General features: G+C 39.9%; 1 protein-coding gene across 5 annotated transcripts in view; it reads left to right on the plus strand.

The window, feature by feature from the left end:
• KANSL1 (KAT8 regulatory NSL complex subunit 1) overlaps positions 1-5968 on the plus strand; it is a 74707-nt gene extending 68739 nt beyond the window's left edge. For all 5 annotated transcript variants that reach the window (XM_063459387.1, XM_063459389.1, XM_063459388.1 and 2 more), the window contains 5 exons: positions 188-306; positions 718-775; positions 2364-2473; positions 3285-3513; positions 3627-5968. In XM_063459387.1, coding sequence (XP_063315457.1) covers positions 188-306; positions 718-775; positions 2364-2473; positions 3285-3513; positions 3627-3830 — 720 coding nt within the window. In that variant the 3' untranslated portion in view covers positions 3831-5968. The remainder of the gene's footprint in view (positions 1-187; positions 307-717; positions 776-2363; positions 2474-3284; positions 3514-3626) is intronic.
• Positions 5969-12420: the final 6452 nt, after the last annotated feature.

Here is a 12420-nt window from a genome sequence, read left to right on the forward strand (position 1 = left end):
GCCAGAAATAAACATTTGTGTTCCTCTTATGCTTACAGCATACTGTAATATCGAATAGAGGCCAACATAAAATAACCATGACCATTGCACAAATTTAAGCAGATTGATTTTGTAAACCAGCGGCTGCCCCCTTCTATAACACATGTCCCCCATTCTGTTTGCTCACGCATCCATCGTCATTCCTTAGGCTGCCCGGAGGCGAAGGACTGAGAGTTCCTATGATATCAACAACATTGTGATCCCCATGTCAGTGGCTGCGACCACCAGAGTGGAGAGATTGCAATACAAAGAGATCCTTACTCCCAGGTATGTGTTGATTAACCTCTTCACTCCCCAAACTGTGCAAACACATATTTACTTTGCTTTACTTTGCAAAACAAAATTTACTCTATAAGGGATCGCTCATCAGAAATGATTACCACCCAGTAGAGGAAAACTTTCTCTGCCAGGAACGAATTCCACTCATTTAATGTCTGCAAATGTCTTGAAAATGACAGCTTACTCTTTTCAAACAGTTTCATAAATGAATTACCCCTGAGTTTCTAGAATTTTATGCTTGGTAGTGTTAAAGATCCCTATGATTGTCCTTGTCCGAATATGTATTTTTTTATATATTTTTTTTGGCTTAAGAAAGACCCTGAGCAGTTTCTTTCACTATAATCTACTTATTATACCCCATTAACCATTTTATCCCAATTTTCTGCTCTGTTCCTGCAGTTGGAGAGTGGTTCCCATTGCACCCCTGAATCCAAATACAGAAGAGGATACAGAAGAGGTGAGTTTTGCCAAAGAAAGGCAAGATACTTTTGAGAACACAAAATAGTCGTCCTGAAATTGTTTACTGTTAATAAAGAGTTCCGAGGCAGTTCAGATAAAACAGACCTTTTCCATAAAGTATTCCTAGCAGGGAAGATTGAGATTGGTCACAGTGATATGAATTTGACACTTGTGTCTTGGCGTGACTGCTATCTGTGCACACTGTATAGATTACAGCTCACATACAATATAGTGCATGGGTCCTCAAACTACGGCCCATGGGCCGGATCCGGCCCGCCAGGGTCCTGAACCCAGCCCCAGCATTTAGGGCCACCGATGAGCCCTATATCTTTAGGGGCCCGGTCAGCGCTGCGGTCGTGCAATAGCGCGACCGGCCCCTTTAAAAAAAAATTGCAGGCGCAAGTAGTGATGGGAGGATGTGACATCCGGTCACTTCCTCCCAGCTCTGTCTGTGCAGGAAGGAAGAGAGACAGGCCACGAGGACGGAAGAGCCACGCCGACTCCCATCAGCCACAGCCACCCTCCTGCAAAAAAAAGTACAAAAAAATTAGCTGTATGTATGTCAGTATGTGTCTGTTTGTTTGTATGTATGTCAGTATCTGTCTGTGTGTATGTATTTCAGTGCCTATGTATGACATTATGTGTGTGTCTGTCTGTCTTTCTGTATGTGTCTGTCTGCATGTCTGTGTGTATGTGTGTGCGTCTATACATGTGCAAGTGTGTGTAGGATATAGTTCAAATTTTTTCAAACTATAGTGCGGCCCCTAACAGTGTCTGAGGGACAGTGAACTGGCCCACTGTTTAAAAAGTTTGAGGACCCCTGATATAGTGACTTTGAAGACAAGCAGCAAACCGATCCAGAGAATTTGTTCTGATTAATAGAACCTGTAGAGATATTTCAGAATAATACCAGGCCTGTATCGTAAAAACTAAGGCTGTAACTTGCCTTCAAGCAAGAACACTTGGAGCCACCTGTCCGTTTTATGTCCTAGCATACCTTCATATATGTTTAATAGTGTCTCCTTCACTGTAACGTAAACTTTATGAAATGCCCGTCGTTGAAATTCCAACGCCATCAAAAGCTAAGACAAAGTAGGCATTATTCTGTTTTATGTTCGTGCCTGAAGGTGGCGCATCTGCTATAACATTTTCCCTCAGCCGAATGGAATCTTAGATCTTCTCAATCATTGCGTGAGTTGGTCTGTGGAGGAATCTTCTGTCTTGTGAGATCCTCGATAGACCGCCGCACTCTACCGGTTCAGACTCATGGTTTATAAAGTACCAGGAGCTGAAATGTAAAATGAGTATTCCATCAGCCTACCGCATGTCACTGCTTACCGAGTGGTAATGTCACATTCGGTGCGTCTTTACAAATTATGCTCTAAATTCTGCATTCTGTATTAACCTCTTAGACTTCAGGTGAAAAAGTTATTCTGTGTATTCTTTTTTTCTTTGGATGTTGTTTTCCTTTTTACAATTAAAAGCATAAATTGTTAAAAAAAAACAAAAAAACACATCTTGCGCACACATGTGTTTTAATTGATTACGCAGATTCACCTCTGGTTTTGTTTCTCTCCCCCCTGTAGCTGGAAGATCTCTCAGATGCATCTTTCTCTGCGTTGCACGCCAAATGTGAGGAAATGGAGCGGGCGAGATGGCTGAGTACAAGCATTCCTCCTCAGCGTCGCGGCAGTAGGTAAGGACAATCAGTGGAGAGAAATGTCCCTGTGGCCGTTGTAGAATAATTGCTACAGAAGAATCCTCCTGTCCTAGATCATTCTATTCGTTAAGAAACGGATACATGATTAAAAAGGGGCACTGTAGGCACCAAAAACAACTTTAGATAAATTAAGCAGTATTGGTGTATAGATCATGCCCCTGCACTTGCAGTTCTCTGCTATTTAAACAGAAACAAAGTGATTTAACTCCTCAACGGTAGAGAATTGAGCAGGTAGACTGCAAAGGCATGGTCTTTACACCAAAACTGTTGTTTTGATGCCTACAGTATCCCTAGGGCTGGCTTTAGACGCCCTTTACGTAAAAAATCTTAGCGTTCCTCCCTGGTCATACCCCCTTCATCCATGTGTAGTTGTTTGTGTGGGGGATTTATTACATTTAGTAATAAAACAAATATGCATTCCCTGTTAACTTGCAGTGAGGGGGGAAGGGGCGTACTGATCTCTGGTGTTCCAGTGTGCTGGGAATCTGGTCTTCTGTGCCGCTGCCTGGTTCAGACCATCAGTAACTTTCTTGCAAACTCAGGCACTTAGTGTCAGGGCTTTCCTGTTATCCATGGCCAGGCCCGGCCCATCCTTGGGCTGACTCCCCTCCCCCTGCAGTGAGAAGGAGTGATATCACCATGGAAGCATTAGACTCCTGGGATTACTGGTAGTTTTTTTTTGTTTGTTTGTTTGTTTTTTGTTTTCTTCCCAGTTTGTTTCCAGCCACTGCTGAGTTGCTTTTGTTTAATTTGTGTGATTTTTTTATTTATTTATATTTTCTTCCAGAACTCACCGGACATCTGAAAGCTCTAACACAGCTCAGACTTCAGTTTCACATTCTCTGACACTCCAGCCGCCGTCCCCAGACACAGGCAGCTGGCAGGCCATCCCAGATTTCTCACCCCTCAGCCCGGATACCCTCTCTGCACCACCTACGCCCACCTCAAGGGACACTTCCCGTCTGCTTTCTGAGGAGACACAAAGCTCAATTTCAGATTCTGGACATGAGGAGAGGGTGAGAAGTTTTTACTTGATGATTAGATTTGTGTACTCCTAGTACTTACAAAATAATATTTTAAAGATTTCACTTTTCTTTAATGATATATTTATTTGCCTTACTTTTTGCAGATTGTGCAGCCCTGGGAGAGGAGACACTTCCCTCTTCCCCATCACCCCAAACAAAACCTTGCAGAACCAAGTGAGCCCATTGATTGGGGAGGGCCGAGGCCCCCACGCCGAACTTCTTGCAGCTCCAGAACTGCCAAAGACCCAGAGGGAGCCCCATCATCTCCCCCTTGCTCTTCCTCCAGACCACGACCCCTTCATCGATAGATGGGAGGGGAGATGAGGACGATTGTAAATTCACTGAGATGACAATTTGGCTTCAGAAGAATCTGCTGTTTGATATTCAAACTTTATCCCCAGGGAAGAGCGCAAATTTCACAGTTTTTTAGTGAATTTAATAACTTTTTCCCCCCTTCTTTAATTTCCTTTCTTTGAGTCGTTGATTGCTATCCGCATGATCAGCACATTTCTATACGTGCATTGCGCTCCCCTCAAAGTGGTTTAAGCTGCAGAATCTATAATGCTTGAGACCTCTTTGTTCCCACTTCATACAGGGGAGGGCTGGGGGTAACAGGCTTTAAAGCTGATTGTGACTCTCCCTCTTAAATGCCAGAAAAATTTGAACCTAACCCTGTTACGTTCCAGAGGTATAACTGCCTCCCCTCTGGGGCTGTCATGTCTCCAGCCTTATGACCCCATCTAGTGTTTGCCCAGTGCATGTGCAGCTTCTATAGAGATTCATCCCATGCTGTCGAATTCCTTCCCGACAAAACCAGAAATTCACAAGCCTACTAATAAAAGCACTTAGTCTTTGTGTTTAGGGAAGGGGCTTAAACAACGTACAAAGTACAACTCATGCCGTTGTGTGTTTGTGTGTAGAATATTTATGTACATGTACAGGAGACCTGGAAGTGAAGTGACGTGAATGAGAGATATATATATTTTTTTCTTGAGGGCCTAAAACACCAATAGTGACCAGTTTGATTAGCAGGCTGGATATATATATATTTAACTCCGTAAAGGAACAGTTAAAAGGTGAAATTTCTGATTTAATATGCAAGGGGAAATGGAAAGGCTAACAGAAGCAGCAATTTATCTCAAAGTGGTTGTAAAATGATTGTTGATCTCTTATATCCCATTATGTATAATTTATCAGTGTAGAAATGGCTATCCTACCAGCAGACCCATATTTCTGTTGTGTATGAATATATTTTGATATTTTTCTGTCTTTAATGTGATGTCTAAAGGCATTGTCAAATCAACTTTCCAGGGATATTTAATTGAAGGTCCTGTTTTGATTCCAGGGCAATTGGACACTATTGGATTTTTTATGCCAGTCTATACTTAAACATTACTGCCCTAGTGCTACAATTTTATTATTTTTTTCCCTCTCCACGAAAACCCTTCTCTCCTGACTTGTGTTGTGCACTTAGGTAATTGGACTTTCCAACAGTCCAGGTATATCGACCATATAGAACTGCTACATACGTTAACCATTTTTCACAAAACCCTTGGTTTAGCTAGACATCAGGAAGTACCCTTCCTGGGTGATATACTTTTATGTTGTTCAATCAGTCTTTTTTGATCCTTTATGGTCGCCGTTTGATCAGCAAAGTGTGGTATTCTAGTAATCTCCCAACTCGTTAAGATTGCTATATTGTAATATACACACGGCGTGGCTTCAATATGCTGAAATTAATATTCAGCATAAACCCGATGTGCTACAATAAAGTAATATTTAAGGAAATTGATTAAGGATCAAGTAGACCAATTTAATAAAAAAAAAAAAGTTCGGAAAAAATCTGATAATTGATTATCTGATGATTCCTTATATAGGGAAATGGTTAATATGTTCTTGTTTGTATAGTGCTTTTTCTTTTTTTCCTTTTTTTTGAAAGCCCGCTTGAATGAAGGAATACATCCAATGTAACATGATTGCAGGTGACTCTTAGTGTTGAATGATAGAGATGTTTACTAATCCATTTGTCATTGGGTTAAGGAAACCCCTAAAGCCTGCTGTGGGCTTTTCAGAATTTTTAGACCAAATAACGTCACTGCCTCCCCTAGTTTATCTGTAACCATTTTTTTATTTATTTTTTTCCTCGTCCATACTTAATCACTGACTCAGTGCTTTCACTTTCCCATATTTGCAGTTGAGGAGGAAAAGGCCCATGATTTTAACTGGAAAGTAACTGATTCAAAAGAAGGCAACTCTCTCTGACTTTGACCTCAACCCCACAGGATGTGCTAAATCTGTGTAACAGTCCCACTGGTTGTGTTCATTCCTTCACTTTGTATATTCACTGAAAAAATATATATATATTGTACTCTTTCCTTCTCTGCGGTGAGACTTTAGATGCACTCCTTCAACATAAAAAAAAAAATCATCATTTTTCTGTATTCATTACTTGTAATTGTATCTTTTATTTTTTTTCCTCTCTTTAAATTTTTTTTTTTTTTTTTTTTTTTTTTTTAAATATATGTATATCTCTTTCTATGCCAATTTTGAAGCGCCGTGATACTTTTGGGTTAATTTGTTTAAAAATCCCCCTTTTTGCCCTGCTACTGACTGAGCATTAATTGCTGTAGTTCTCAAATGAGAAAATATGTTGAAAAATTAAGAGAACTCTTAGCATTGTACAAAAAAACAAAAAAAAAAGACGGGGGAAAAAAAAAGGATGCAAGACTTCTATTTTGTAAATAATTTTGTAGTAGCTTTATGTTTTGTTTCAAAAAAGAAAAAGAGAAAAAAAAAAAAAAGCCCCCTTCACCCGGGGGGTTTAAAGACTGTGTAGTCTTATCTCCTGGATTGTATAGAGAGAAAAGTTAATTTCTTTTTTTTATTTTATTTTACTTTTTTGATGTTGTTGGTTTTCAGGGTAATTTCTTTTATTTCTATAACATCTTTATCCTGTTTGGGGAAAAAAAAAAGAAATTAAAAAAAAAAGGCACGGGGGGAAAAAGTGCTTGAGGGGAAAAAACAAAAATTTAAGAAAAATAAAACCGTTAAACCTGATTCTGTCTGATTTCATACTTTCATATTAAACGTACAAGAGATTGTGAACACATGGAGCAGAATAACACACCTGTGGACATAAAGTAGAGGAGAAAAAATGGATTTACTTTTATATTGAATGGAAAAAAAATATGAAATTATGGGCTAACCTTAAAGGTACACTATAGTCATCAGAACAACTACAGCTTAATGTATTCGTTCTGGTGAGTAGAATCGTTCCATTCAGGCTGAGGTGGCTGCTAGAGGTGCTTCCTTGGGCAATGCCGCACAGTGTGACTGCCATTCAGTGTCTCCATCCTCTGCATGCATGCAGACACTGAACATTCATCATAGATATGCATTGATTCAATTCATCTTTATGAGGAGATGCTGATTGGCCAGGGCTGTGTTTTGACTCTGCCCCTGATCTGCCTTTTTGACAGTCCCAGCCAATCCTATGGGAAAGCATTGTAATTGGCTGAGATCACCACTTCTGATGATGTCAGCCAAGCAGGCAGTTCAGGGGCAGAGGCATCAGCTGCAGACTTAAATAGAAGTAAGATTCTACTATATTTAGAAAGGCCAGGGGGGCTAGATGGTAGTTTTAACACTATAGGGCAGGAATACATTTGTGTTCCTGACCCTATAGTGTTCATTTAAACGGGTAAAATAGCTTTTTCCCACTTACTTTTTTTAATGTTTTCAATCTTATTTATTTTTTTTTTTTACAAGTATTTGTGTGTGTGTGTGTGTGTGTGTGTGTGTGTGTGTGTGTGTGTGTGTGTGTGTGTATATAACACGTCTTCACCTTTGGGAAAGGAGTTTCTCCTTATTGGCTATTTAAACCGATTTATTTATTTTGCCAGAGTTCAGTACAGTTATTTATAGTTGTGCTTCATAAAACGCACATTTTCTGTATCTGCTTCCAATATTTCCTTTTCCCCTGCTTTAGTATCATTATATGTGATGCACGACAAAGGTTTATGGGATTTGTAGTTTTACTGTTCAAAACTATATTTTCTTCATTAGAAAGCGAAGGTTCACAGAAACCATTCTTTAGACCAGGGATAGGCAACCTTCGGCTCTCCAGATGTTGTGGACCACATCCCCCATAATGCTCTTACACACATAATGCTGCCAAAGAATCATGGGAGGTGTAGTCCAAAACATCTGCAGAGCCGAAGGTTGCCTATGCCTGCTTTAGACGTTTATGGGGCAAGCTCGGTACCATCATACACCATGCTTGGCTGAGTCACTTTCTGGTCGGCACTAACCGCTGATTCTGCAAATTCAGGAACTTACAATACTGAGTATTTCATGTTTTAATGTACATTTTTAATTAATCACCTACATATCACATTAAAACAGACTGGGCAAACTTCAGTTTGAAATGGACCTCACTGAAGGGAAACTCGTTTCTTTGCAACTGCTGAGTTCAGGTTGAAGGGAACCGCTCTAACACAGTTTCATTAAAGACACCGCTTCAAAAATAAAATGGATTTATGACTGAATATTTCCGTCATGTGTCCTAAAGAGGTTAAAGAGAGGAATTGTGGAGAAACCAGTCCATTGGAACATACACTGCTCAAAAAAAATAAAGGGAACCCTTAAACACAATGTAACTCCAAGTCATTCACACTTCTGTGGCTTTCACACTTAGGAAGCAACACTGAATGACAATCAATTTCACATGCTGTTGGGGAAATGGGATAGACAACAGGTGGAAATTATAGGCAATCACCAAGACACCCCCAATAAAGGAGTGGTTCTGCAGGTGGTGACCACAGACCACTTCTCAGTTCCTATGCTTCCTGGCTGATGTTTTGGTCACTTTTGAATGCTGGCGATTCTTTCACGCTAGTGGTAGCATGAGACGGAGTCTACAACCCACACAAATGGCTCAGGTAGTGCAGCTCATCCAGGATGACACATCAATGTGAGCTGTGGCAAGAAGGTTTGCGGTGTCTGTCAGCGTAGTGTCCAGAGCATGGAGGTGCTACCAGGAGACAGGCCAGTACATCAGGAGACGTGTAGGAGGGCAACAACCCAGCAGCAGGCCCACTACCTCCGCCTTTGTGCAAGGAGGAACAGGAGGAGCACTTCCAGAGCTCTGCCAGAGCTCTGCAAAATGACCTCCAGCAGGCCACAAATATGCATGTGTCTGCTCAAATGGTCAGAAACAGACTCCATGAGGGCCCGATGTCCACAGGTGGGGGTTGTGCTTACAGCCCAACACTGCAGGACGTTTGGCATTTGCCAGAGAACACCAAGATTGGCAATTGCGCCCTGTGCTCTTCACAGATGAAAGCAGGTTTACAGTGAGCACATGTGACAGACATGACAGAGTCTGGAGACGCTGTGAAGAACGTTCTGCTGCCTGCAACATCCTCCAGCATGACCGGTTTGGCAGTGGATCAGTAATGGTGTGGGGTTGCATTTCTTTGGGGGGGGGCGCACAGCCCTCCATGTGCTCGCGAGAGGTAGCCTGACTGCCATTAGGTACCGAGAGGAGATCCTCAGACCCCTTGTGAGACCATATGCTGGTGCGGTTGGCCCTAGGTTTCTCCTAATGCAAGACAATGCTAGACCTCGTGGCTGGAGTGTGTCAGCAGTACCTGCAAGACGAAGGCATTGATGTTATGGACTGGCCCGCCCGTTCCCCAGACCTGAATCCAATTGAGCACATCTGGGACATCATGTCTCGCTCCATCCACCAACGTTGCACCACAGACTGTCCAGGAGTTGGAAGATGCTTTAGTCCAGGTCTGGGAGGAGATCCCTCAGGAGACCATCCGCCACCTCATCAGGAGCATGCACAGGCATTATAGGGAGGTCATACAGGCACGTGGAGGCCACACACACACTACTGAGCCTCATTTTGACTTGTTTTAAGGACATTACATCAAAGTTGGATCAGCCTGTAGTGTGTTTTTTCCACTTTAATTTTGAGTGTGACTCCAAATCCAGACCTCCATGGGTTGAAAAATTTGATTTCCATTTTTTTAATTTTTGTGTGATTTTGTCAGCACATTCAACTATGTAAAGAACAAAGTATGTCAGAAGAATATTTAATTCATTCAGATCTAAGATGTGTTGTTTTTGTGTTCCCTTTATTTTTTTTGAACAGTGTATTTACATTTCGTACTTACACTTCAAGTATGGTGCTTTAACCCCTTAAGGACACAGCTTCAGAAGCTTGTCTTACGCTTAATGACACAAGCAATTTTTGCATTTTCTTGCTGTATGCGTTCAACTTCAATTTGCATCTCTCTCGTTTATTGCACCAACGCATATTATATACTGTTTTTTAGAGGACAGAAAGGGCTTTAATTTGATGTAACATATATATATATATATATATATATATATATATATATATATGCTTATTTATTATTAAAAAAAATACAGAAAAATGCAAAAAAAAAAAAAGAGAATTTTTGTGTTTTTTGTACAGTTTTTGCAATAATAATGTGTGCCTAATTAGTGTAGGTTAAAGAAGGTAATTAAAAATAAATTAATTTAGTTGTTCTGATTTACAGAATATATAATGTGTCTGGGATTTTCAGTTTTTTTTTGGTAGTTACAGGTCACAAAGCACAAGGAGTAAAATAAACTTTTAATATGGAGCGATTTTAGAATTTGCTATGTTTGTCTTGTAAGCATAACAGCCATAAAAGAAAACAAAATTGCCACACAAAAGTATATATTTATATAAAGTAGACATCACAGGCTATTGTCCTAAGGTTGTTTTGACACTTTCTAAGTAGCCATTTCACCGCCAATCTCTGCTAAATATTGGAGTAAAATTTAGTATTTTGGGGTTTTTGGCACACAAACTTATAACAAAGAACTTCTCATGTGTATTTTGTAAAGTTGGTGTGTGCTATTCCTGTACAAGGTTTTATTATGTGTTCAGTTACTTCTGCTGAGTACAACGGTACCCCCATTGTATGTCTTTGGCACTATTTTGTGAAGCTACAGTGCCATATAGGAGACCTGTCCGTTTCAACATTTACAGTAGAATTTTGAGAGGCGGATTTAATGGGCCTATGCTTCAATTTGGGGTATTATAGCAGTTTGACTGTTCCAAAAAAACCTCACAAAGGCCTACCATTTGTAAAAGTAGACACATCAGGGTATCTCATATGGTGCATATTGTGCTTTAACATGCCCCCATTTTTTCACCAATATATGCCAAAGTATGTGGTAAAATATAATTTTGGGCATTTTTTACATATGGATTACATTTTTGCTGGGCATTTTGTACATTTCATATGTGCCACTAAGTTCAAACCCCCCAAATTATGCTCAGCTAAGCCTTCTGAGTAAAACAATATGCCCAATGTATGACCTAGACACTATTTTGTGAAGTTACAGTGCTGTAAAAGAGACATAACAAGTTAAGGTTTTTAAGTGTGAATTTTCATGGAGGGTTTTGATGCGTCCGTGTCCCACTTTGGAGCACTTGAGCAGGCTACATATTACAACTACACTATAAAGGCATACCATTTCTTAAAGAAGACATCCCAGGGTATTTCAAAAGGCATATTTTGAATCTTAGCGTGGGATCATTTTTCCGCTAGCTTGTACCAAGTGTAGTGGTAAAAAGCATTTTTTCTGCCTTTTTGACACACAAAGTGAGTTTGCGCAGTATATTTTTCAAATCTTATGTGTACTACGACTGTATAATACTTCATATGTTGCTCAACTATGTCGGCTGAGTACACCAATACCCCCGTATGTACCTTTGCCAGGTATATGTGGACATTGAAGGGGCACATTTGAGACACAGCCATTCCAGTTTTTTTTTCAAACTTTGAATTTTTACGCTGTGCCCATGTCCCATTTTAGAGTATTTTACAAGGCTATATAATCCAATTACTCCATAAAGGCATACCATTTCTTAAAGAAGACATCCCAGGGTAATTCAAAAGGCATATTTTGAACCTTAGCATGGGATCATTTTTCCGCTAGCTTGTACCAAGTGTAGTGGTAATGAGCATTTTTTTTATGTATTTATTTACTTTGTAAATCTTTTTTTACTTTGTAAAACCCGTTTTTAAACTTTTTTTTTTACTTATTAAATGTTTTTTAAATTTTCTTAATTTTTTTTACACTTTTACATTTTTTTTCTAAACTTTTCTTTTACCGTTAACCCCTAACTAGCAGTAAGCAGCACTAACAGTAAATTCACCGTATAATACTGCGATCTGTATGTTGATCACTGTAGGCAGTGATCAACTGGCAGGGTAGGGGTTAATTTTTATTTAGACTGGGTAAAGAGGGGTGGTAGTTTTTTATTTTTTACTTAAACGTTACTAAAACAGTTAAAAAATATATATATATTTTTTACCTTTTTAAAGCTTATTTTAAAAAAAATTTAACGTTAGCCTAACACCAAATTCCCCAATTCCCCACTAACTTCCACCCATCCCAGCTAGCTAAATATATAATTTTTAGATATTTAAATTAATACAATAAATTTAACCCCTGAGGGTTAAAAAAAATAATAATTAACCCTCAGGGGTTAAAAAAAAAAATCAGATGACATTAAAATGTATACCCTGCCAATTGATCACTGTAGTCAGTGATCAATTGGTAGGGAAGGGGTTAATTTTATTAAAACAGGGGAAAGGGGTGGGGGGGTGGGATTTAACTTAATTTTTTTTTTTTTAACACAGGGGGCAGGATCATTGAAGATCTGTCTCCCTGCACTTCACACAGAACCTGGAAGTGCAGGGAGGCGGAAGGTGAGTATTTGGAGCACATGTGCTCGCTCTGACATGCTGTCAGAGCGAGCACCGGTGCTGGGGCAGCCCGATCGGGTGCTCCCGGTCTGCCTCTAATGCAGAAGCAGACTGG

The sequence above is a fragment of the Pelobates fuscus genome, chromosome 6 (genome assembly GCF_036172605.1).
Source record: "Pelobates fuscus isolate aPelFus1 chromosome 6, aPelFus1.pri, whole genome shotgun sequence".
In the NCBI taxonomy this organism is placed as follows: domain Eukaryota; kingdom Metazoa; phylum Chordata; class Amphibia; order Anura; family Pelobatidae; genus Pelobates; species Pelobates fuscus.